The sequence below is a fragment of the Thunnus thynnus genome, chromosome 4, assembly GCF_963924715.1.
Source record: "Thunnus thynnus chromosome 4, fThuThy2.1, whole genome shotgun sequence".
Classification (NCBI taxonomy): Eukaryota; Metazoa; Chordata; class Actinopteri; order Scombriformes; family Scombridae; genus Thunnus; species Thunnus thynnus.
This window is the reverse complement of record NC_089520.1, coordinates 6,352,676-6,380,513: the sequence shown is the minus strand read 5'-3', so window position 1 is coordinate 6,380,513 and position 27,838 is coordinate 6,352,676. Positions and strand designations below refer to the sequence as shown.

The window sequence follows — 27,838 nt, the reverse complement described above, 5'->3', positions numbered from 1 at the left end:
GAAATGGAAACTTGACAGACATCACTGTGCTGCTGGGGTTTTTTAATTTTCTTTTAAGCTGGTTTGATTGTGTAACAACAAACTATTAACTCTGATTGTAGTTCCCCTCTGTTGCATAATGTTAAACCACCAATTGATCCTAATTGCATAAGAACAAAACAGCATCAGCAAAAATGGAAAACAACTAAATACTATATCTGGGAAAGAACTATGAGAGGGGAGAGAGAGATAAAAGAAGAGAGGATAATGAACAGAACAAAGCACAAACATGAGTTGGGGGGGGGGGGGGGGGAGATAAGTAGAGAGCAATTTAATGTGAATGAAAGAAAAAACATGCCAGTGAGAGATGAGAGATGAAAGGAAATCCATATATAGTATAAAGACAAAGGAGGACCTCGCTCCAGATTTCAGTGTGCCAAGGTCTAATCTTTAATCTTGTCATCTAACATACAGGACAGAAAGCTTTAGAGTGTGTGTTTGTGTGTGTGTGTGTGTGTGTCGATCAGTCGAAGTCCAGGACCTAAAATAAGTAGGAGACTATCAGTATATTATTAGTAAGCTGTATTTCTTTAGAGTGGTTTCACAGTGGTGTGGTGCAGAATTAAAAAAAGAAAAACAACTCTTAATAATCACAGACATTATTTGCATGAGGATGTATTCATTTTTGCATTTTCTGATGTTTTCCTAAAGATTTTATTGGTCTTTTTTAGTCGTTTTTGCAGACAGAAATCTAGAGAAACTAATGGTACTAAATGGTCTTGTATGTATTTCCCAGTGTGCAGCAAAATCTTCTACTATAGCCTGCCTTTATCTACTCATATATACTCTTTTCTTTTTGACCACGCTGCCTTTGGGTTTTTATTTTAAAGGGGACATAACATGCTTTTTGTGATTTTTGCCCACAAAGCTGGTTATTGCTAAAGTTGTCCACTTGCATATTCTGAATCAGATTCAGGTTCAAACATGTACAGATGTTTTTGAGCTTCCATTTCAGAGTAAAGAACGAGAAAAAGAAGTGAAATCTACCTACTACTGTTAGTTCACTAGACTTTATTCTGCCCTTGTCTGCTCTACTCTCTTCTACTGTACTGTATGGTAGTGTACTCTTACTATAAACAGCTCTAAATCTGTGAATCTCATCAGACTCAATCTCTAAACTTACTGAGAACTCCAGAGTAAAGCCAGTCTGAAAGCAGAATTGCAGAAAGTACTCAGAAGAGTTTAACTTTTCTTTCTGCTGTCGTTCCAGCGGCCTACATCAAAGTTTACCTCCTGGAGAACGGGATCTGTGTGGCCAAGAAGAAGACCAAGTCAGTGAGGAAGTCTCTGGATCCTCTCTACAACCAGGTCCTGGTCTTCTCTGAAAGTCCACAGGGGAAAGTGGTACAGGTAAGATCCACCATCATGCCAAACAATTTGTGAAATGAGACAGACATTAAACTTGATGTCAGCCTTTAAACAAGATGTTTGAAAAGTGAAGGGATCGTCAAAGTGATTTCAGTCAGGACCCTCATCGAGCTTTTAACCATTTATTGCAACAACATGCATTTGACATTGACAGTAAGGCTCTCATCATGTGATGCTCAGGAACAAATCTGAGCGAGCTACACACAAACTTTCCGAAGCTCACAACCCCCGCCTTAGATACACGTTTAATGAACATCAAACATTCAAAATAAACATTCAAAATTCACAAACAACTGAATGCCAATCCAGGAGGAGGCTGGGGAGGTGGAGGGAGTTAAATTCTGAGCCAGCAAGGGCAGAACTTAGTGTTGTTGAATGCAGACTGAATGAGCGCCAAATGCTTATACGACAGTCTATTGAGAGAAGTAGGTCATGGACATATATATGTTTGGAGGGTGTATGCCTGAACTACCACCAGGCTCCGTTAAAATTCATCTTAATAGGGACATTAATGTACCAAATGTTATGGGAATCCATCCAATAGTTGACAGTCATTAGGATATATCTCCTGGAATCATGAATATCTGTACAAAAACGTCTGTGCCAGTCCATCAAGTAGATGTTGAGCTATTTAGCTAGCGTAAGTGAAAAATTTGACCCACTGGTGGTGCTGGAGGAAAGGTCAGAGGGTCACCAAAGTTACTGGAATTCATCCTCTGGGCACAATAAATGTCTGCACCAAATTTCATGGCAATCCATCCAATGGTAATATTTTTATATATGTCAGTCTGGACTGAAGTACAGTCGTGGACTGATAGAAACAACATTGCCATTCATAGCCAGCACCACAAGTCAAGTCAAGTCAATTTTATTTATACAGCCCAATATCAGAAATCACAAATGTGCCTCAGGGGGGCTTTGCAATCTTTACAGCAATGCAACATTCTCTATCCTTAGAACCTCGATTTGGAAAAGAAAAACTCCCCCCAAAAACATTTTAACAGGGAAGAAATGACAGAAAAAAAACTCAGGAAGAGCAACAGAGGAAGGATCCCTCCCCCAGGACCTTGCAATAGATGCTGTGTGTACAGAACAGACCAATCCAAGCGCACTACCCTGCTGTGGCGATGCAGTGTGGTGGAAAAAGTAAATTCACAGTCCCAATTACAAAACAACTCTACCAGATTGCTCCCCAAAGACAGCAAAAAAAAAGAGAAGAGTTCCACCAGGATCGTGTGGATTGATGAATGTAAGTTAGAAATTGCTCCAGCTGGGTTGTTGTGACTCTGTGGGAGAAGTTCAGGTGGTGTAGAGGAGAGACAACGGAGGACGCCGGGGGGGAAAAGAGCTTGACATTTACAGTGAGAATCTGACTTTAGGGACCAGGAGGCCGTTTGAGCTGATTGTCTACTGTAATTTGTTTGAGCTTCAGCTGCTTTCAAGATCAAAAATGTCACAAAAGACAAACTGAGAGAGACTGATTATTATGGCAGATTCCTTCCTTTTTTCCTTCTTCATTTTGTTTTCTTTCTGTCTCTTTCCTTCCCTTTTTTATTCTATTTTTCTCCATGCTACATCTTCTATTCTCTTAATGCTTTCCCCTTTTTACTTTCTCCTCTCCTTCCCTCGTTTCTTCCTCATTCTCCTCTCCCTTCCTACTCTTCCTCCCCTTTCCACGCTCTATTTTCATTCCTTTTTTTACAGCCTTGTCTCCTTTTTCTCCCTTTATCGCCCACTTAATTCTCTCTTCTCTCTCTCTTTCCTTCATTGTCGACTCTTTCTCGCCTTCATTTCTTGTTTACTTTTATCCTTCATCTTGTGTCCTGTTTTATTTTTTTCTGTTCAATTAAAACGTGTGGTTAATGAATCAGTTCATTAAATCAATCCTTTCTTGTTTTGTTGCTGCACTCATCTTTGTTCAGTCTCTGTATGTTCTTTACATCTTTCTGTCTTTCCTTCCCTCCCTCTTCCTTCTTTCCTGTTTTTACTCTCCTCCTAACTATTTTCATCTCATCACCGTTCTTTATTTTTGTCGTAATTGTCAGTTTTGTTCGTTTTCACTATGTTCATACTTTGCTGCGATGCTGTTTTCATCCTGCCTTTAAATAACACACAACACCAACACTGCATGCATGTGTGTTTTAACCTGACGGTGTGTCAGATTTCCTCAGTAATCAGCAGGTGGAAACCACTGTGTGTTCAGTGAAGAGGCCTTCAGCTCTGCCTCGGGCTGCTCTGCTGCTCCTGTCGCTGTGTAATTAGCCACTAAACGCCTCCCTCTTAATTATCTGCTGTCTGCGTCGCTGTCCTCTGAGTTTCATCAAACTCATTCACACTGGATAATGAAAATCGCTGAAATCAGCAGCGCTTTTCAATTTGTCACTTCCTGATTTAGCAAAGCGGAGTGCTGCGGGAGACTACACCAGAAATTCATTCAAAAACCTTCCTCAACTCAGTGATTTTAGACGTATGTTTGTTTAACTGTCCAAGCAGCTTCTTTGTCACCTTGTATGCTGACATCATATTTAGAGTATTTAAGTTTCAGGTGATACTATGATGAAAAATGTTCTTTTTTCCCAAATATGAACATTTTTTTAAGGTTTCACATCTACCATTACATGAAGTTAGAGGTAGAAAAACCTCAGTTGAATTAATTCAGATGAATGTGCATCATAATGCATTTTACATAACTCACATGTATTGTCAATGCATGACAACAGTATGAATGACCTCAGGAATTACAGCGACTATCACCTGCTTTTAATGGACGGCATAAAATTATATAAATCTGGGGGAGTTACTGTAATATTCAGTTAATTTTCTCCCTGTGCAAATAGGACTTTAAATGGCAGCTGTAGATGAAAAAAAGCAAAGATAAAACACTTAATCATGCTTTCAAGCACTGTTGCAAAGGAAGATCATGTATTAGGTGGAATAACAGTAGCACTTCACTTTGGCTGCACATTGGCTGTGTTTTTACATATAATTAAATTACTTTTGTGGTGAATTGAGTGTGAAAATGCAATTTAAATAGATCTTGATGTGATTTGCTTAAATTTGAGTTTTCAGAGGACAAACGATGTGCACAAATTAGAGATGTATTGGTAAAAAAAAAAAACAGAACAAAAACAAAGGACATTTATCTAATATGTGAAATCTAAAGGTCTGCAAAGCACAAGCTGACACTAATGGCCACATAATGGACATACAGTTGATACTGACACTGAAAATTAGCATGTAAGTCATTATGATACTTGTATTTGAAATTGTGATTTATATATATCAAAGTCGCAGTCCTTGTTCCCTTTAGAGCACGGTCACTCACACAGGCTGCTGCGTGTGGTTAACAGAGGTCAGGTCGACAGGTTTTTGAAGGTTGCGGGTTTGAACTGCTGTGTTCAGTGAAAAGGCCTTCAGAGCGGCCTGAGGCTGCTCTGCTGCTGCTGCTGTCACTGTGTAATTGGTCACTAAACGCCTCCTTTCTAATTATCGGCTGTCCGTCGTTCTCCTTCTCTCCTCCGCTCTGCACCCTCTGCTCCCGTGCTCTGATCGTCTCATTTTCTCTCTCATCTCGTGCTCTCTGTTGATTTGCATGTAATCTTTTATATTGTCTTGAGCGATTGGTTTTCTGTATACTATTCCATATGAAGTTAGTGCGAGATAAATGTCGGCTTATCCTGATTTCTGTGCTCATCTCTGAATGTATTCGAATGCTTAAGGTTGTTTTTGCTTTGTTGACAATAAGAAAACTATAGAAAATCGCCAGCTTTATCTTTTAACATCATGTCAAATAGCTTTGGAACCATCCGCTCTCCCCCCCACACCTTTCTGACATCCAGCACTGTAACTTTCCGAAACCAACAATCCGACATTCACAACCTCTTTACTCTGTGATTGGCCAGCTGTGAAGAGGGGGAGAAAGAAAGCAAGGTTTGAACTTCTCTCTCTAGCACTCTTTCTCTCTTTATTTCATTCTTTACACAACTATTTCTGTCACTTCTCATGTGAAGTGCAGCACTATGAAAGCCTGCCAGGAGAGAGAGAGAAAATATGCGTCACACGATATTTCCTCTCCTCCGTCTCTCTACGACGGCCGACTTTTCACTCCACCTTTGAGTGTAGCTGATTTCTACCGTACGCTCTCCTTCAATTCAAGTTCATCCATCCATTGTGCACTTATCCTCACCATGCAACACGCTGTTTGTTCTTTTTAATTAAATCCCTTTCCCCCTATTCATTAGCACTCCATCATGGGTGTTTGCGTGTGCTCCACTTCGTAGAGAGCTGAGCAGCAGAGGACACTGCAGCTTCCACAAAAAACACTCGGCCAGTTTGTTTTTTGCTCTACCATTCATTTCTCCTTCTCTCGATGTCTCTCTCTACTAAGTTGTGGTAGCGGTTGAGGTCAAGACCTTGCTTGAAGAACTGATCGCAGGCAGACAGAAAGAGAGATAGATTCCCCTTCTTTAAAGATGGAGGGAATAGATTGAAGCAGATTTGGCCTCTGAGTCTCTGTGGAAATCACTCGCGGACCCGCACAGACACACTCACCCACATGAAACAAATTGGTATGCTGGCATGCACCGACACACAAGACCACCGCACGAGTGGACACACGCGCAGACGGATATTGATTATTTTGTCCGCCGCTTGACAAGATGTGGGGCGGTCTGAGATGAGACCTGATGTTATCAGGATGTCAGGAGACAGAGGACACCGAACGTACAAACACACACACAGGTTTACCAAGCACATACCGTTATCATCTCACTCCCTCACATGCGCACACAATCCCTCTTCATTTGCTTTAATTGACACATCAGCCTGCTCTACGCTGCTGTAAAAGAGAGAGAAACTGTCAAGATCCGCTTCAGAACCGATTTCCAAACTATCTTGACTAATGCTAATTAACCCTGCTCTCTTAACCTTATCACTTTGTCAATTAATCTGACTGTTCCTCCGTTACCCCCAGAATGCTTTATGTGCAGGATTAAAGATCCTCCGAAGCCACATTTAGGCACTAACTACCTTGAAATAAGACTATGCTGATCAATACCTTCTATTCAAGACTATGTGATATTTGTGACAATATAGTCTGAATATTAGATTGAAAATGGACTGTAAAGTACATATTTTTCATCTCTCTTCTGTTACTATGTTTAAAATATATTTATATATATTTATGGGACTTGTTAATTAGTCTAAACCTAACATCGGATACAGGACATGAACTCTGATCTCCATTGTCGACGTCCTGTGCTTTGTACGCCTGAGTATCCTCCCTGACCTCCTCCCTATGAGTTCACACTTCCAGGCAGCAATTGTGTTTCCTCTTGTATTTGGCAAAGGAAATTCCCTTTTGTGTTTTTGGGGAATTAAATAAGCCTTTATTACAGACAGTAGAGAGAGGTGACAGGAAGCTATAGAGGAAGAGATGCAACAAAGGTTCCCAGCTAGACTTAAAACGGGGATGTCATGGTTCACGCTCCATGTCTCAACCTCCAAGCTCCGAGGGCACCCCTGGCAAAGGAAATTCTTAGTGTATAAATGTATGTAGAGGACAGGGGTTGTTTTGTGGATTTCAGCTTACGTAGGACAGACTGTAGAAGCTTCTGGATTTAAGTTTTCATGTGCACTAATGCTTTGATATCCTGGGTGTATAGTAATACTGTTATACTCCAGGTATCATGTTGGGGTTTCTTTAACTTTGTGTAAAAGTTGTAAATTCTGACATATGTGTTGCACTTATAATACTTAGTAATATATCAATGCATACTTTTTCTCCTAATTTTTATCTTATTTCTTCCATAGGTGATCGTTTGGGGCAACTATGGACGGATGGACCGCAAATGCTTCATGGGCGTAGCTCGAATCCTCTTGGAGGAGCTGGACCTCAGCACGATGGTGATTGGCTGGTACAAGCTCTTCCCTACCTCCTCCATGGTGGACCCAACGATGGCGCCACTCATCCGCCACTCCTCCCAGATGTCCCTGGAGAGCACTCTTGGGCCCTGCTGTGAGCGACCCTAAGACTCACACAGAAATGTTACGTTTTGTTGTTGCGGCTGAGACCTGCTTAGACTTTCAGAATTCTTTTACCGTCTCAACCGAGTCATAAGACACATTTTTATATACCTGCCCCTGGAGCAGGTAGGTGTTAAGTATTTTACTCGAGGGCACTTCAACAGGTCCAACCACACTTGGGACTGAACCACTCATCTGATTGGGAAATGACATAACATTCGGGCACTCATTGGAAATGTACTATAATTCTTTTGATACTGTATCAGATCGTTTTCCCAAGACTCATGGGAAGCACATTTCTTTTGTTGTTGCAACCGACCGCCTCTCAGATTCGCAGGAAAATTTTGCTCTCTTCAGATCTCTTTGATGAATAAACAAAACCCTACTTAATGAGGATACTTCAAAGGAGGGCTCGGTTGCCGACATTGATCACATCCTATTGGGACCGCAATACACTGCGGGCTCAGCTTTGCTTCAGCTACGCGCCTTCTCCACAGCCTACATTCGATTGTCATTCCCAGGACTGCTTGTTGTCTTTCTATGTCCTCATTAAGGGGCTGGACAGCCTCTAAGCGTTATCTGTCTATCCACGAGTCCGGAGAGAAAGTGAGACTGCCCTCAGATTGTTTGAGACACCAGCCTTCCATTTTGCAGGAGCATTGGGACAGTAGGTTATGGGTGAATGGTGAATCTGTACGCAGCAGAAGACTTTCAACTTATATAAGACATATTGGTTTTGAACACTTGACTTGAGCTGTTTTTGTTTTTTGTGTCACACATTTGGCCCTTCAATGTTCAAATCATTGGGTACTAAGTGTATTGTATGTATGTGGAGAAAGCCCCTTTCATCCTCTGGAAGGATCCAGATCTCTACCTGTTCTTGGAGATCCAGAGTACTGCTGGGTTTCTATCCTACCAGTTAGTGACGACTGCAGGTGCCAGGTATAAATCAGTTCCTGGGTGGATTTATATGACTTAAAAGAATAACTAGCAGGTTCTGAGTTCCCAAAGATCATGTGCCATCATGACCCTTAGAGCCTGTAGATTTTTATTACTATCAATCACTACTTTAGCCGATTTTACAGATTATTTTGTGCAAGGCACTCATCAGTCAAATCAGCTACTGTTGTGTTTGGTAGGAATGAAAACATGCAGCCTTGTGTTTTTTTCTTAGAAAAAAAGACCAATGACCCCATTTTAGCTGGTTGTTTCTTGAATCCGTAGCAAATTAATTTACATCCAAATAGAAATTTCCAGCCTATTCGAGCTTGTGTAAATGCACCCAAGACACATCAAGAAAATATTGAAATCTGATTGACTGACCTACTTCAGGAAGCAATTCTGTTTTAGCCAAATGAGTGTAAAAGCATTTCTCTCTCCAAAATAATGTGTGTGAATCAGAACCATGCATAACATTCTGCTATGTAGTCATCAAAGATATATCCGAGAGTGGAAACATGGCGGGTACAGATATCTTGTTTTACAGACAAACTAAATTGGATTTTATGCATGCAACTTACTGTATTGATAAGAATTCAAAGTGGCTAACGATAGACGCATCTGGCATGTCCAAATGCAATGTGGTTAAACCTTATTGGGGTGCAATCTAGACACAAGTGGTATGAAACAGCCAGGTGTAAATGGGGTCTGAAATGTTGAGGGTGTTCTGTCTTCATTTAGTTCAGTTCTGTTATGTGTTCTCAATATTCACATTCCACCTGGTAGTTCAGGTCACATCGAGTGCAGGGTGAGTGCAGGGTATTGTACCTGTGCTGTAGCACTGACACATGACAAGCTGATAAAAAAGACAAATGTTTCCAAAAGCAAAGTGTTGAGGTTAATAGCCTGGTTCAGAGTGTGGGGCTGAAAACCGACCGAGTATCCCAGTTTAATTGTAGTTCGGATTGCTCTTTAGCTAGTACTCTAGAAGTAGATTTGTACGATTCCTCCTCTCTTTTTTAAAGCTTTGGCTAACAGTTGTCTAATAACAGTTTCTACTGTGCCAATTTTTACCAGCAAGTGTCTTCTCCTTCCTCTTCTTCAATTACCTTGCGGCATGTGCCATTGTGAGGGAGGAACAGAAGCAACCACTCACAACATCTGACAGCAGTATTCAGGCTGTGCAGAGGAGCGTCCCTTTTATTCTAAATTACAGCTCTAATCCACAAACCGCCAAGGCACCTGGTGATTAGCCATGCTACGACTCAGTATGGAGGGAGGAAGAGAGGGACGAAAAAGAAAGAGAGGAAGGAAGCATGAAATGTACTTTGCATCATCCAAACAAAGGATCTGTCTGGACTGATGTCAGGTCTTACAGATTTCAAAAAAAAGGAAACAAAAATAGGATGAATTTAAAGGGAACACAATGTGTACACTGTAGAGAAATTTATAGTTTATTAAAGAACAAAGGTATATGTATTTCATTTGGGCACTTTATGATTCTTAATGTCTTTTTTATGTGTAAATATTATGGTTGTTAGTGTCTCTTGGAGTGAGCCAAAGTTCATCTATAACGACTTAGTTGATTAATGTTAAAACTCTGAGGAAGGGAAGGGATATCCTTGGTAGTTACCGTAAGATTGTAGCATTAGCTGGTAGCATCCGCATGACTGATTAAAACTTCTAATTAATTAGCAGAAAACTTGATAAGACTAAGCATGAGCTATAAGCTACACAGAAAGAGGAGAAATGAAATAGTGTATGTTCAATTGAGGAATACACGCTTATGTAGCAGTTTAATTCAGATTTTTACAAATGTGACTGAATTTGGGGCTTTTCTCCTTCACAGACAAGACTGAGATCTGTCATAAGAATAAAATAATTTAAAAAACAAACAAATAAAACCCCACATTTTCAGACATTTAAGTTTTGTTTTTTTTTTACTTCGAGACAAGATCTCAGAACAAAATCTAATTTATCTTACACTAATCAACTAATATTTTAATTAAACCACACAATTTAGAGTAATTGTACTCTAAAAAAACTTTGCAAAAGTGGGCTCTGTTTTGCCAGTAGCAGTGTTGCAGGGATATTATCTTTTTCCAAACAAATTAGCTACATTCTGTAAAGCAATAACCAGAAACATCTTGGCATGGCATATTTTCAGTTTCTCAACACACATTGTGGAAAATGACAAGTTTAGTCAGTGATTTATCTTGTTGTGTATATTTTGTATATATCAGGATGAAGAGAGCAGTATTATTATGAGTTAAAACACATATAATAGCTTGAAGAATCTGATTACAGAAACTGATGATCACTTGATAAAAATCTGTCATCTTTCCACAATACATTCATGTGTCTCCATTATCATTATAACAACCTCTGGCCATAGCTTTTTCCAGGGAGAGCATCATGTAGTCTCTGAGGAATCTCTGTAAAAAAAAATACCCAGTAACATCCTATGTAACATGAAAATCTCTAATTTGAAAAATACAGGATAGTTTTTTCTCAACCTAAAACGATATTGAGTAGCATGGATTTTAATCTCATGATAACGATGACTACCTGGTAGTTAGAGCAAAAGGTCTGTTTTTAAAAAATGGAAAGAAATAAAAGAAGTGATATTAAAACACTTGTACAAATCAAATATATAACTCTTCTTACTGTGACCCAAGGAATGTGTTTTTGTCAGTGTTCTTTTGTGCCAAAATTTAAACATTTTTGAGGGCTGATTTCCCAATCGAGGACCAATGAAAGAGAAAAGTTTACACACTTGGCATTAAATAGCTTCATTCTTCAGCCACACATAAGCAGAGTACATTCTGGCTTTGCGGCAACTCTGTGGCTGAAACAAAAGTAGCATTGCATGATAATGATCTAGATTTAGCGCAGATAAATCACAATGAGAGTTGGCTTGGTAACCATCCTAGAACTTTCCCATCTATCTACATCTAACCTGCAGCAGCCGCCTGTGCAACACAAGTGAACAGACATTTTATAAAGCATTGATTGTGGTTAACAAAGAGCTGATTGTTTATTTAACCATTAACCAGCTTAAATACTTTCAAAACAGTTTCTTTTAGGGGTGGAGCAGCATGGCAGCAGCAGTGTGGCACGCATGCAGGAAATGATGGGTTTTCCATGATGGCTACAGGTGCAGACTCTGATTAAAGTGTTAATTTGGTGTACACATGTATGACCCTTGCTAGAAATTGTCATCTCTAATTGTTTGAAAGAGAGACAAAGTATTTGCCAACAGATTAAGAGTAATTAATGTTTGTTTATTGACGTCGATTGTGTAATTTCATTTATCAAAAGCTTCTTGTTCACTGTCTGAATTTGATTGTGACATTTTGTAACTCTAAAGGCAAGCAGATGAGCTAATGAACTATGTATTGTTATAGTTGACATACTCAGCATTGAAAATGTACTTTTTTTTTTTTTTTTTTTTTTTTTTTTTTTGCATTTACCCCATATTTTGATTGAGTCCGCCACACAGAAGTTAATTATGTACTACTATCAATTGTAATGTAAGTAGAGGCCTTAAACACACGATATACATTTTGTCAGGGCTAAGGACTAAGAATTGTCACATAAAGTAATCAAAACGACGCAAAAAAAAAAAGTTTTACAGTGTCACCATTTCAGCCCATTACTTAAAGTAATTTAAGTGTCATCTATGAATAGGATTATCTTTGCATATGTTCTTAATGAATTTCTGATATGCTGATATTTGAACTATTTGTGTATCCTCCCCACTTCTTGGCGTGGGCTTAATTGAACAAACTGAGCAAAAAAAAAAAAAGAAAAAAAAAAGAAAAACATTTTTGCAGCGTAGATATTCAAACAGTCTGACCTGTTTCTTAACAAGACTTATTTTCTAAACTTAGAAAAATAACGCTATTGTTTGTTTATTGATGTTTGAATGGACATAATGGTACCTTGTGGTTTCAACTGAGTAGATTAAAATGAAAAAAAAAAACAAAAACAAAAGAACATTCGCAATCTACTGTAGCCATCTGTCAGAATTGTACTGGAGTTCTGTTGGGGTCCTTTTCCACCCTAACTACCTTTCAGGTTGTCATTCTGCAAAACTAGACATTTTCCCTTACTCGTTAGTACTGCTCACTTCTATGAGACCATATTGCCCAAGATACAGAAACAAAAATCTAGGGACGGTCGTGTTACATAATACATTAAGCAGCATTTGTGTTAAGCTAATAACTTTTAGATGCAAAACAAAGGTAACAGGACTGTCCCTAAAATTTTCTTGATCTTGAGAATATCTACAACCATGAGTGATGTTAGCACGTCAGTCTTCTTGGTTGACGCTGGCTACATTTACATGCGCACATTAATGTAATTATTGCCAGTTCTCAATTACACGATTCCACGCAGCAGGTGGAACTATGGATTCCTGAATGATTTACACTGTAAATTCACCTTTGAATATTAACTAATTTAACTTATATTAATCAAATCGAATCTAATCAAAAGCAGATATGTTCAGGCAATCAAAAACACAGCTGTAACATACAAACAAATCTAAAACAGACGTAAGTGTAAGCGCCCCACTCTTTTCCTTTCAAGCAACAACAATTGGTAGCCTGCATGGATGTATTAAGACAGTTGGACACCATGTTCAAAGATGGATGGCGTCCCGATTATACCAATCAGAGTTTCTCTACACCTAAAAAGTCTTTCAGGCTTCCTTGGGCTTCCATATTTTTGGGCCCATAAAGCCTGAGCTTTAGAACCCTTCCTCTTTGCTCCCCGCACACATGATAAGTATGAAAATAATTTCCTGGTGCAACTCTTTGGGAGTTTTAACATTTTATTGCACCTAAAGGCCCAAATTCTCATAATACAAAAAGCTTGCAGACAGGGTTGAATTTACATACTCAGCTATGATTGGGGAGTTGTTTTCTCCTGTTGCTACTAAACCATTTCCCCAGATGTTACCATGCATCGCTTTTCTTATTCAAACCCTGGTAGCTTATTAAAGTTATTATTCAATGAGCTACCGGGCACAAAAGGTGATTATCACTTTTTTCCTCCATGTTGTTTGAAGATATTTGATGTAATTGGGTTTGAGTATAAAACAACTATGCTTCTGTTTCCTAAGGGAATCAAAACAAGCAGAATTGGTTGGCTGGTTGTCTGGGCAACTTTTGAGTCTTGGGTCGCATTAGATGGCACCAGAATGTTACTTTCAGATTCATTTCTCAATGGAAGGCCTCCAGTGTTTGAGTACATATGTGTAAAAAAGGATTAATATGTTTACATGGCTCCTACAGTATATCATTCACATTAGTTTCCTGCAATATAACCACATTTTTGTGCACATGTGTGGCCCAACTCTAAGCTAACCTGGATGCAAAATGGCAGAAAAGTTTACCTTTTTGATTTTTTTGAGTGAAGCCATGAAGTCTCTGGCTGTTTTTGCAGATGATCAACCTAAAAGTGAATCTGAGTAGAATTCCCTTCTTCAAAAAACCCTTGTTACCTGAGCTTAAATCATCCATATCGTTTTCCTCTTAAGTACATGGGTTTACTTACGAGAAAGAAAGAGAGCACTGTTTGTGTTTTCTTTTAGAGTGACAGTGTGTATGTTTCTAGACACATATCATATCATGTTCTCTCCGGGGGAAGAGGTGTAGGAGTGGGAGGATGAAAGGGTAGATGCAGCTCCTCTGTGACTGTTACGAAACGGCGGCTGGCGGATCCCAAAAGCAACACATCTCTTCCAGTCTGCTGTGCTGCAGAGGCAGAGGTTCTCACACTTTTTTTTTTTTTTTTTTTACCACCCTTTGAGGCCCTCCCCGACCCAACCCCCTCACAGAAGTTTCCCCACATGCCATCTGGTAGATCCTCTCATCCAAAGCATCCCACATTACCCCGACTGATTACATTTTTAGGTTGGGTGGCCCCAGTGAGAATCAAAGTGCCATGATGTTTCACAACTTTTCTTTTTCAACTGTTTCTGGTAAAATTACCTTTTCATCTTTCTCTATGAGTTCATATTTATTTTAAAACCCTCCAACACAAATCCTCTTTTTATTCCTGCAGTTCTGGTTGATGATACAAAGCCATTATATCTACAGCATTCACAGCCTTAAATGATCATCTCTAAACCATCATTGGAGACCTTCTGAGGACATTTGAGCCAATTTCCAAACATGACATTTCCTTAAGGCCCCCAAATATTGTATGAAGGTGATGTTTTGGTTTTTGGATATTGGATGAAACACTTTCACAGGCCTTCTCATGCTGTCAGGAGCATGTGATATGGGCAACTTTTGGAATCAATGCTGATGGAAAATTCCCTCAGTGATAAACATTTATCCAGGGAAGATTTGCCTAGCATAGTGTATATTATTTTTCTAAGTTTCACATCCATTTGGTTGAACACATTCGATGTAAGTTGTTCCAGCCGCTGAGTAGTGTCATTGGAGCGACTGACTTAGTTGCATTTGTTTCTCAGTGGCACCTCAGCAGTAGCAAAAAGAAGGGAGAGTATCTCACTTCTATTCCTTCAACTCCACATTCAAAGAATCACTGAGTCATTTAACTATTTCAAACTAGCATTAACGTTCAAATGGTAATTTTTAATGTTTTTAACACTTTTCATCCCATTTGTAGATTAGCATAAACTAATGTTAGCAAAGCACGACGCAACAAAAGCCCATCTCCATTGCTTTCCATTTGTTGCTCATGTATTGCTACCTAGAGGGCCTGAATGTTATCAGAAGAGTAACAAAATGGTGCAACTTTAGTTTTATTCACCGCACTGTCATTTAAAACACAAGTATATTTGCAGATTCTTTGTCAAACTGTTATATTGTTGAGTAAATGCACAATTTGGTGTATTGTTATTCTATTCCAGCTGTCAATAAAATAGTTTAACTCCATCATGACATGTTTTAATGTTTGTTTGTATTTATTTAAGTGTGGTAATGTCATGCTTGGTTCAAAGGCTGAAGTGCAAATGTGTCTGTTGTCAGTTTGAGATTTGTTCAGGGACGCTGTTATACAGGAGTCACTCTGATGACTATAGCTCCCATGTGGATTTGACAGCAACAAGATTCATTGGAAATGACCTTGAGTAATGACAAAATGACATTATAAATGTGATTATATCTTGGAGTAAAACTTTACTACAAGTACAGTAAAAATATACTAATTTATCTTAGAATATTCACAAAAAACCTTGGGAAAATTCCAGCTTTTAAGAAAGACTGATAAAAGAAATGAGAAAACCCCTTGAGATATGCAAGCCATTGGAACAGAAACTAGCTAGGAACGGTAGCAGTATTTTGGTTTTACTATAACCACATAAGTTCATAATATGCTTTGGGCTATAGACAATTTATAAACTTTCTAAATCAAGTGGACAATGTTATTGCTCCCGACAGAAGTTCCTTGTACAGCAGATGCTGTTCATATCACATACTCTTGACTTTGTACTGAAGTGTAGCAAAAAGTCAAGACGTTGTGATATATAGCACAACAAGCTAGCAAAGCTCTGTAAATAGAACCACATGCCCACACATGCTCAGTGGCGTCTGCCTTACATAGAACTACTCACTGGAGACTGAAAATGTAATCGCTGTTATTGGTCTTTGGAGCCCTTTCTAAACAAACTACCGTAACCATAGTCTTCAGGACGAAGGAACATGTCACCCAGGGCAATGATGTGGCTCACTGATGTGTTTTTAATTGTTTTTGAACAACAACTGAGGTCTACAGCACAGAAAAATAAGATATTTCAGGTTTCGGATACACATACAAAACTTGTATGTAGATAAATTCATTGTTGGTTTGGCTCTACACATGAGATTTGTTAACAATAAGAAAAATAAAGTAAATCACCAGGCTATAACACCATGGCAGAAGAAGCAGCAGTCTCTGATGCTGACCTCACTGCACATCCTGATATACTGCCCCCACTGTATTAACTGTAGCATTCAATTATGAGGACATGTGCTCAGAGGAAATGCAAGGTATGAGGAAGTAGCCATCATGTGCACGTATGTAGTTAAAATGTAATAAGGTATATAAGGGCTCTAGAGAATTCATCGCTGAAAAGGTAAACCAGTGACTTCATGTCCTAAAAACTTTCCTGAACTTCAATAACCTGCAAACCTCTTACGGGAAGAGATGAGAGGGGAGGGAAGAGAGGAGAAGGGAGAAAAAAATGACACAGGGGAGGAGAAGGAAAAACAAAATAATAAGAAAGATGAGAATGAGATTGGGAGCTGAGGAGAGAAGCAGAGGACAGGAGGGATTCATTTTGTTTGACAGTCAGCAGCTAAGGATGACCAAGTATGAAGCTTTAGCCTGTCTGCCTCTCTCTCTCTCCATCCCTCAGATTTTACCTCTTTCTACTCCTCTATCTAGCTCTTTCTCTTTTCCTCAACATTCCTTTCTCTTCCTTTATTTCCTTTTTCCTTTTACAGTATCCCTCTTGCTCTCTTTCTTTCTTTCTTTCTTCTCCTGTCACTCACTATTTCTCCCTCTCTCTGTCTCTTTCTCTGGCAAATGTCCAGACTCCCTGGTGACCAAACTGATCAGCTTGTATTAAGGTCTCTCTCCCTCTCTCTCTCTCTCTCTCTCTCTCTCTCTCTCACACACACACACACAGACGCACACTCACACTCATAGCAATTGCGTGACAGCCAGGCAGGTCACACTAGGCAGACACACTCAAACACTCACACACACACACACAGACACAGACACACACACACAAACACACACAGGGAAAGGCAAAGGCATGACTTGCATGCACATGCGCAGACTGACAGACAGAGAAGACACCACATCACACACTCACACACACTCACACATACACACACACATACACAAGTGCTAGCGTGACTTGCATACACAAGGACAGAAAGACAAATTCACACACTAAAATTGGATGAACCAGCAGGAGGCCCCTCAGATGGTGCAAATGCAAATTGAGACATAAATCATTTTCTCCACAGGAGAAATTACAATTCCAAACAACAGCATGTTTCACCTCACTAAGACACTGACATCATAAAGGAAGGAGTTGTGCCTCAACGTTGACGCTCCTCTGCCTCGACACATTGTCACTGTAGCGCCCCCTGCTGCATGGCTGTTCAGTAGTGTGGTATTTTCAGGTATTTTGATTTGTACACAAGGAGAAAGGAGGAAATCGAGAATACATTGGACTAGACTTTGACTGACAGAAATGTCTTCTGTCATCATCCCTCTGTGTCCTCCTGCCCTCCACTCTATCCTCCTTTTCTCCTCTTCCTTTTTTCCATCCCCTATTTTCCACCTCCACACCCTGCTTTTCTTCAACATTTCCTCCTATCCTTTTCTACTTCCACTTGTACTTCTCTTCCTATCTTTTTCCTCTCCATTTTCCATTTTCTCCTGTACCCTCCTCCCCTACTCTTCAACTGCATCCTCCTTCCCACTTGTAAGTCTTCTTTTGCTGCTTTTCCTCCATTATCACCTCCTTTGGTCTTCTACCATTCACTCCACTTTCTCCTCCTCCTTTTCTCCTCTACCTCTGCCTCTCCTCATTTACTGACTCATTCCTCTTCCCTCCATCTTCCTTCTGCATATCATTCTTTCCTCCTCTAGCGTTTTCTTTTCTCCAGCACCGCCTTCATTTGTGGTTCTTCCTAGGGATAGCTGAACAATTTGTGTGGGGATCAACTATGTCCAAACTATATCATTATGAAAAGAAAGAAAAGAAATACGACTTCAAAAAGCTCACAATTATGGTCAATCTGCTTTGTAGTTGATGTCAAGTCTAACTTTCCACATCCGAGTAGCTGTGAGGATCTGTGAGGGTCCAAGTGACGTAAATGTCACCATCTGCCTGTGTCCATGAGAGTCTGTGGTTCTGATGTGGTCAGAAGACACGATATAGTTTTGATACCCCAGCCTTAAAACGGCCTTTCAAATATGAGGGGTAAGAACAGCTATGAAGTCCTACAGGGTGTTTAATGCAAAACAAAGTCCCAAACAGCCTCTACTTTCCCCTCGTCTCTTCCAGGTTACATCCTGGTAGCGGAGGAGGATGTGGTGATGGCAGAGGATGAGGAGGAAAAGAGAAAAAGCTCCACAATTTGCCAACAGTGTCTGGACTGACAGCCAGATAGTCCACACGGGCTTAAGACTGTCTCACTGCAGCATCAGCAAGTGCATAAGGGCTCTGGCATGAACTCCTGCAGACTTCCCCAAGGATTTCTGGCAAGTGTGCAACCCTGTGGACTTTTTAGAGGGAATAGCTCATAATTTATTGCAACAACAGTGACATCAGTAAATGAGGACACCAGGGAATCACCCAAGGAACTAAAACAAATCAAGCCACCATACAACTATAAATATCTTACATCTTTTATTGCACCTGTGTACATAACAGTGTATTGTTAAACACATGTGTTTATCTGCTTTTCAGATCTGTTCTTATGTAAGAATAGATGGTCTAATATGTCTGGAGTGTTTGCATCAAACAGTTTGACTGTATCCAGCTTAACATTTGATGTCAGGAAGCATGTTTCAGCCCCCCTGGCCCCTCCGGTGATACTCTGAAGGCAGTGGTGTCATCCAAATCCTAATGTCAGAATGCTAATCACTACAATAATGCTATCATGTTGATGTTGAGCAGGTGTAATGTTTACCTTAGTCATCATCTTTGTTTATCGTGTTGACATGCTAACATTTGGCAATTAGCACAAAATGCAACACAGCTGAGGCTAATGGGGATTTCATTATATTTGCAGGTATTTGGTAATTTACCATAGTATTGAACTTCTAAAATTTTGACCTGCTGGTGGCACTAGAGGGACAGTCAAGGGATAACCAAAATCAGTGGGTATTATCCTTTGGGGAACATAATTTCAAGGCTTTCCATGTAATTGTTGTTCAATTCAGTCTGTACAAAGTGGTGGATTGATGAACATTGTCATTCCTAGAGCTGCTAGTGTGGCTAAAAACCATTTTGAGACATACGAGGTATATGCAAGCAACTTGTTTCATAGCTGCCAAAGTACGGACACTGTACAGTTGTTGTGAAGTGCGCACTTACCTGAGTAGTATATAAAAAAAGTGAAAATACTGTGACACTCAGCAGAGTCCCATTTAATTTCCTCAGCGCTGATGATGCAGGATGACTGTGGATAAAATACAGTTGTGTTTGGCGCAATTCAAACGAACTCTGGTCTCTCAGGGCTGGTATAAATGCTGTCCATCAAAATCTAGTGCAGGCCAAACAACCACACCATGACCAGTTTAAAATGTGGCACAGTGATGCAGTGTTGCACAGTCGGGGGCCAACAGTATCAGTAAATGACTGCGCAGCTACTGTTCACTAACTTAATGAAGTAGCAGGTCTACCTAAACAAGGAGGTCATCATCCCACACTACAGTTTAATAAAGAAAAACAGGATATCAGTTATTTAAATTCTGTCTTTATTGACAAAACTCTTTCAGCAAAACTGTAAATTAATTTTATAATGACTAAACTCTTACACATATTTACAATAATCTTATGTGTGCATGATCCACCAATCTGCACGGTTTTTGTAACACATTTACAATATTGTCCTTCTGTAAGAAGACCACATGCTTTCACTTTGAAAGAGGAAAATTAATTTATCAAGCACCTCTAAGTTTCATTTACAACACTCAAGTCTCTCCTAAATGTTAAAATGAGGTTAAAATAAAAATTATTTCTTTAAAAACTACCCATACACTTAATAGACAAGAGTTTTTCAAACATTAATTAAGATTTCCATTACTGTGCTCAAGCTCATTGCTATTGCCGTTTTCCTATGTGAGTGTTTATCACAAACCCTTTTACAAAGGTTTTCTGTTCTGAAAATCAGGCAGCCCCATGTATCCATAACTGGCTCAATATGCTTTTGTTTGAAATACCTGGTCTTTACCTCCATACACATCATTTTGTCTCTTTGACAGTATGAGCAAAAGGTGATATTTAAAATGTATTTATTTGGTAAATGCTGTATATTTTAAATCCCGTAAAAAATGTGCATACAACAAAGATGTAAAAAATCCAATGGACGCTCATTTAGCATAACCATTTAGGCTACTTATCTGTTTACCTGTTGTTGCTGCCGTAATGTCAATATTGCAAACTGCTGTTTAGCTTTATTCAAATTCCTTTAAGCTCTGCTGGCAAAATTACTTTGGTCACATCTCTGTGTAATTCTTGTCATTACTTTTTTTTTTCTATTTGTCTTTAAGTCTATCTAAAACACCAAAACTTCACCATATTCTGTGGCGAGGCTAATGTCATGCTTTCCTTGTTTGTATGTTGCATCATGCTCATGCAAAGCACTTTGTGACTAATGTCTATGAGAAGCGCTATATAAACACATTTTACTTACTTACTTACTCACTTGTTTCCTACATAATTAGCTTAAGAGCGCAAAACAGCGAGTTTGTCAAGTCTGTCAGTTAATTATGAGATGAAATCAGCAAGTTTCTTCAGTAGGAGTCTGAGTAAAGCTTTCTAGCATGACTGCCACTGTGGTGGATTCTCAAGGCTTCTAGCATGTAGCATAAGTAGCAAGGCGAGCATGTTTAGCATGCTAAAGATAGCTTCCCTTCACCGGATGTCCTGTCAAGTATGAGAAGAACTAATGAGTCTGGTGCATGTGTGTGTTATCTTACACGTGTACTCCCACGTATCTGCTAATTTAAGCTACATTAAAGTTTTAATGTGAATAGTTTTTGAGATTTTGTCTTTATTCCCATTTTTTACTGATCAAACCATCCTTTCCCTCCAATGTGTATCTTGAGCTTGTGTGTGTGTGTGTGTGTGTGTTTGTATTACTTTGAAAATGATAATCACATTATTCTTTTTATGTCTTTCAAACATTCAATTTTTCTTAGTTTTGTCGTTAGCATGGTTAGCATTGTTGCTCTAGACAAGCTGATTTGTGAGACTTGTAGTCTCTTGAGTGTTTGCAGGTGTGTGTATGTCCTCAGTCCCTCAGCGTAATGATGACATGATCGTCTTGTCCTTTCCACAGCATCTCCCCCTCAAAGTCCAGCATTTTGTGTTTGCGGCAGCGCAGCAGAATGCCCACCACCTTATCTGAGATCTTCACGTAGCGGTCGAAGAGCCGGCCAAAGGTGATGATGGTTCTCCCCTCTTTATCCTTAAAGTCCATGTCTCTGATAATCCACACCATCTCCTCCATCTCCCTGTGGATGTGTTTCTGGGCCCTGTCGCCCCTCTCGGCCGTCTTGGAGCCGTCTTTGGGTCGACCGTAACCGCTGTCACCCTTGCGGAGACGCTGGTTCATGGCGTAGTCGTAGTCAAACTCCTCACTGAAGGGGTTGAGCTTCTGGCCCTCCATGTGCTGATCAGACCATTGTTGCCAGCGGCTTTTGATGTCGCCCATTGTGGCAATCTTAATCTGGAGATAAATGATAATGAAAAGGTTAACAACTGAATTTAAAGAGCATCTGATCATTTTCCAGACAAAAACATGAGCCAAACAAAACATTTACTCTGAATTAAGGGCTCCTCACAGTTAACTCTTAAAGGGAGGAACTACTTAGCCTGTGAAAACAGTTGTATAAAATCTTCTGTGGCTCAAGTCTGAAAAAATAACCCTGATGATGTCATGGTGATGTCATCAGGGTTATCTTGGCTTGGGCTTGGACACCAAAAGTCTTAATCAGAAAGACTGCATTTCTGAGGGTGTCGAGTTTGGAAGAAGGCGTTTCTGGGGCAGGAAATGAAAGACATTACTAGGTTACATTATGGGAATTGTAGGATCCAGCGTTTTTCAGAGCTTGACCCATGATAGGTAATAAAGGTGGGAGATCTCAGACTTTGTTGCACTCAATTTTGCCTTTTTTTTTTTTTAATAGTTTCCTTAATAGTTTCTTCTTTTTCCCCTAAACATGTAGACCACATTTCCCATAAACCCTGCTATTTCCTGTTTCAAAGAACTTGTTGCTCTTTGCCATTTAAAGCTAGGTTGCTGTTACTTTTTTCAGATCTGCTAAAAATTCTGCAGGGACCCCACCCCTATGCCCATACTGTATATTAATGTTGGTTAATGACCCCTCAACATTTAATTTAAAACCCTTTTAGTTGGTGTAATTGATCCCCAGCTTGACCTTTGCCTCTCACCCAGACATATACACTAATGGGAATATTTACACCTTTGCACCTCTACAAACCAGCAGACGCAAACTATATTTTACATATGTGAGGACTCATGAATACTGTAGGTTTTAAAAACTGAAGCAGTGGGCCTGCTGGCTTTTCCTCAAAAAATTGGAAGACAGATGTTCTTTTTTGTGCATTATTGCAACTTTTTATGGTCTAAAAAACTGCATCTGTAAATTCTTAAATTGTACTACAGTTTGTAGTTCGTCATGCTTTGTGAAGTATCAATGCAACTACTTCTAACCACTTTAAACTTTAAAATTCAAGAACTTCACCATCTCCTAATTTGTCCTTTCCCCCCACCTTTTACCTTCCTCTCTCATTTCTTCCCTCTCTTCTCTCCTTCCCCTCTACCCTTGATGTGTTCTCCTCTATCTTTCCATCCCTCCTCCCTCGGTATTTTCCTCAGCTTGCCAGGCCTTTAGATCAGTGTCATTAGATCTGTTTGGTATTTGACCTATAAAAAGTAGAGACTTGTCACTAAGGGACCTTCCAGGAAACTCTGTGAACCCTTAAAGTGATAATGCTCCTGATCCTCTTTTTGCTTTTTATTTTGCCTCCATTTTCAGTGCCTCGTTGCTTCAGTGTTTCTGCTTTGCATTTGCTAGAAAAGTGACCAGTGGTTAAATTGGTGAAACAAGAATTGTACTCAACTACAATTTTGAGACACTTATAGGCTACTTTACTTAAGTGTTTCAATTATGTGCTGCTTTATATTTCTACGACCAATACTTTGGTTTATGACCAAATTCCATCAGAACAAATGATATCTGGGTTTGTGCTAATTTGCAAATGTTAGCATGCTAACACACTAAACCAAGATTGTGAACATGATAAACATCATACCTGCCAAACATACACATATTAACCATAGACTGTATACAAAGATGGACGTCATGACAGCTCCCCAAAAGTGAAGCCAAAACATCTCAATTTCCCCCTAGTGGCTGGCTGCAGTATAGGTCGTATGTTAGTGGATGGTACATGAGCCAAACTAAAAAATCAAAGCACACGTCAAATAAATTTTTCCCAAAGATGGTTTCTGTCATTTCAAGTAGTTCTTATCATGCTGATGTTTGTCCAAGTGCTCATTTTTCTTATAAGTTTGTTTTCTGTTAGTTATTTGACGATATAGAGAGGGGGTGACAGCCTCTCTCAAACCTCCGTCAGGCCGCGGAACAGCTGAGGGGGTGTGCCATCATCCCGCCGCCTGATTCTACTGCACAGACTCTGGCTCCAAATGACATCACACAAGCAAAATGGCAGCTCCCGGAAAGGAGATATTTTGGCTTCACTTTTGCATAGTGGTAGGAAGTGGAGACGCGTCGTCCATATTTATATACAGTCTATGATGTTAACATTGTGATTGTGAGCATGTTAGCATGCTGATGCTAGCTAGCATGTAGGCTAGCTCAAGTACAGCCTTGCAGAGCTGCTAGCATGACTGCAGACTTGTTTGTTGGTGATGTTTGGTTTAATGGCACATGCCTTTAATAATCTGGTTCAGTCTAACAACTCTCCTCATCCTCATTCCCAGGAACAGCAGTCAGCTGTTTTTAGTGAAAAAAAGCTTTAACAAACCCAACAGACACTACCTGCCCAGCACCAAACTACAGACTGATAAAGTAAGTCGCTGGTGAGGAAAGCAGACCATTTAACTGCTAAAGAGACAGATGTTTTTCTCAGGAGTTTGTGGAAAACAGAGCTACTGTTTGTTTGCCTGTGACCAACATATCTTTAAGGCTGGCAGTCAGATTGCCAAGAAATGTTCTCCACCATTAAACCAATCAGTTTTCAAATAGACACATCTTCTGATGACTTAGTAAAAAACACAATATTTTTCAGCACTTTCATGCCCCCATTAGGAACACCAGGTTAACATAACAGTTATAACCCTGTCTTCTTCTTCTTCTTCTTTTAATTATTATTATTTGCATCATATTGTTTAAAACTGACAATACATTTATCAAATCAGTTTAATCCAGATGACATTTACGTTACATGACCATCAGTGCCAACTCATCCAGATATAAACTAATGAAATTGATCAAATAAAATGTCTTTACACAGTTTCTTATATCCTTTCTTATTTTTCTTTAAATTATTCTCACTGCATCTGTCTCTATGTCTCAGATTTCCTCACTCACGTCCCTCGCTCACTGCCCTCTCTCCTTTCACCCCCTTTTCCCCCTAACTGGCTCTTCCACCTGAAGGTCAGGTTGGAAAACACGCCGTAGAGCATGCCTATATTTATTTACATATATTCCATTGCGCCGCGGTCCGGCTTGTGTTTTTATGAGTTGGACTCACTCACTCTGGCGACCCCCTCGACATTGTGGGGGGCTACCGGCCGGCTCCTTTGCCTTTTATAGGAGAGATTTTAGCATTGGAGTTTTGCAACTGTAATGCTGTTTGGTGTCCATGAGGGAGCTGGATTACTTCAGGTGACATCAAAGGAACTTCTGCTTAAACTTGTTTATTCACGCTGTGTAATTTATGTCGGAATATTTATGCTCTGTTTTGAGAGTATTTATCCTCCTCTGTGTGTTGATTCAGGGAGAGGAGAAACATTCATCTCTACAAGAGTCTAGTCAAATCTTGTGTACACTCCACTGTCTCATATTCAGAAAAAAAAAAAACAATTACAGGGTATTTATACAAGATTCTTCTTTTGTAACTCTAATCTGCTATTAGTTCTCCTGTAATCCTGTCACTAACAACACTCAAATGTGCAAAGTATCTATTTTCTAATGAAATCTATCCTAGAATAAGCAGTTTAGGTGTTAGCCAGAGATACTGAAAAGTGTTTCTGTGCTTTCAGTTGTCTTTCTGTACGTTGTAAAGACACATTACATAAGAACTCTCTACATGACTTCAGTTATTTGGGTTTTGGGAAAGGATATTCCCCACAGAGGTGCAGAGAAGTCTACAACACGTATGAGTTGCATGCAGAGAAACATGATTCATAAATGTATGGATATTTGGCGTTATTTTTGGCATGGCCTGGCATGGGTTCTCATAGGCCTGGCGGCCAACCAGGTCTGTGCAATTATAGGAGAGATACTGAAGAGTAACTGGACCCAGTCTAATAATTCAGCTTGTCTTGCCAACATGGTGACACCATGATTTTTCCACAACCTGCACAGTAGCTGGGTGTGGCCAAAAAGTGCAACAGATCATACTGACCATGCCCAGCTGCAATGTTGTGTTCGGCCAGAAGTTCAGAAGACTTTTGAACCAGAGACACCAGCGCGGCTACGTGTTATGTGCATTGATCGATTTTTTTTGTTTGTATTTTGGCAACTGGCGCGCTGCAGAACAAGTTGTAAACACACCATTAAAATATTATCACCTTATAAAATTGTTATGGTGAATGTGTTTACCCATCCGGTAGACACAAAACAATACTGTCATTTTTTGGGGGTCGTGTTTCTTGCTATATGATGAATGTTAGTCCAATATTCACTCTCCTTTTAGCTCTGGATTGGCTACACTCTTCGCTATGTTCCCTGGATAGTTGCTAACTTGGTACTGGGCAGGTAGCAGACATTTGGTTTACTGTCTGAACTGTTTTTTTGCAGTCTCCTGCTGCTAAAAACTATGTTGATAACAGCGCAGAGACTGAACCAAACAGTATATTTACTGTAAAACCAAAACAATCTGTAGAGCTGCTGAGCCGGGTGATAATTATCAGTACGAGCAACAATGAAAATACTGATGATTGCAGAACTAAAACGTATGTGAAATCATTTTAAATGACTCTACCTTGGGCCTGTTATTCTGTTTCTTGAGCAGGATGTTACCACTCTGCTCAGATTTTGATTCGCTGTTATCGCTGAGCCCCGCCTCCTCTCCTAGCCCGCTGTCTTCTGTGTCCAAACTGCTACTCCTCGACCCCATCTTCTTCTCCTGAAGCATCAGCTTCTTGTCTTGGAGGACTCCTCCTCCACCCTGTAGCGCCCTCATGTGGCGCCGCCGTGTTGGCGACTCGTTGCCCAGGAACGGCTTGTTCTCCTCGGGACCTGACTCCATCTTGCCTCGGATAGCGTTGACCAAATCGCTGCTGCTGCACTCGCTGCGTTTTGGCTGGACTGTCTTGGTCACAGAAACGGTCCGGATCTTATTCTCACTATTGTCGGCGTCATCTACTGTGATTACACGCGGGGTGACAGAAAGTTTGACCACATGGTTGCGCTCTCTTTTGTCATCCTCTTCGACTGATGAAGGCATCCAGCCACTCGGGATGTTGTCCTGCTTGTCTGTGTGCTCGTTGGCCCAGCCCTGCCAGCTCTTGGCCAAGCTGGCCACCATGGCGGCACATTTTATCTTCCTTACGGCGCGTTTAAAGGCCGGAGGCTCTTGCGGTGAAACTGTGGTGGTCCCACTACTACTCATTGTGACTGAATACCAGAAGGGACGTTTGTCTTCTATTGTTTTGATCCTTTCAAAATCTACTCAGGTGCACAAGCACTGCTGGGAAAGAGCTTGCAGAGTGTTCGTGGTTTGTCCGGAGGTCTAATAAAGTCAAAGTGTTTTGAAGATTGGCAAATTTGCTCAATGTAGAAGGCACTAAATGTAATCAGTATCTTCAAAAGTCAATCACTAGTTCAGTCTCCCAAGAAAAAACTTGAATTATCTTCAAGTAATGTCTGAAATCTCAAAATCTTTTCCTTTTTCCAGATGATCGTGAGCAAAAATCTGCCTTTACAGCCGGGATGGATCTTCACAGAAACATCCAGAGTCTTTCAGATCATCAGTCGGTCAGTGGGTGAGCTGCCGGTGTAAAGAGTGTGAGGTCTTTGGTTTTAATCCCCTGCTGAAGCCCCTCTGGCTCCACACTGGTCTTTAAATAGTGAAGGGTCGTGAAGGAAGTGATGTCGTATGGGGGTCCACGTGAGACAGGAAAGTCCAGTGTCAACATTCTCATTACTGCAGCACAGGTTCATGCACACGCACATGCACACTCACACACACACACACATGCACACTCACACACACACACACACATACACAGGAGTGGAATTTCTCCTCAGGGATCCGGGGAACAGGTGTCCAGTGTTTTTAGCGACTCAGAGGTTTCTGTCCTGACACACAAATACACTGAGACAGACACAGGCCTTTGCTCTGAGTCAGCCTGCTATACACAGGGGAACAACATATGTGTGTGTTTGTATGTGTTCATTGTGTATATATATAGGGATGTTTTCATCCAAATACACAACTTTCCTTTATTGCATGACAGGTTTGTATCACTTAAACATACAT

General features: G+C 40.1%; 2 protein-coding genes across 2 annotated transcripts in view; one reads left to right on the top strand and one right to left on the bottom strand.

The window, feature by feature from the left end:
- The window catches only part of rims4 (regulating synaptic membrane exocytosis 4), a 55,195-nt gene extending 40,986 nt beyond the window's left edge, over positions 1-14,209 (top strand). The window contains exons 5-6 of the mRNA XM_067586304.1: positions 1,250-1,389; positions 7,219-14,209. Of these exons, the coding sequence (XP_067442405.1) occupies positions 1,250-1,389; positions 7,219-7,437 (359 nt within the window). The 3' untranslated portion in view covers positions 7,438-14,209. The remainder of the gene's footprint in view (positions 1-1,249; positions 1,390-7,218) is intronic.
- Positions 14,210-19,812: 5,603 nt separating this feature from the next.
- Positions 19,813-27,414, bottom strand: abraa (actin binding Rho activating protein a). The gene is made up of 2 exons (XM_067586303.1): positions 26,339-27,414; positions 19,813-21,809 (listed from the first exon to the last, which is right to left on the bottom strand). Exons 1-2 carry the CDS (start codon positions 26,966-26,968, stop codon positions 21,372-21,374), a joined length of 1,068 nt encoding a protein of 355 aa, XP_067442404.1. The 5' UTR covers positions 26,969-27,414; the 3' UTR covers positions 19,813-21,371.
- Between the last annotated feature and the right edge of the window lie 424 nt (positions 27,415-27,838).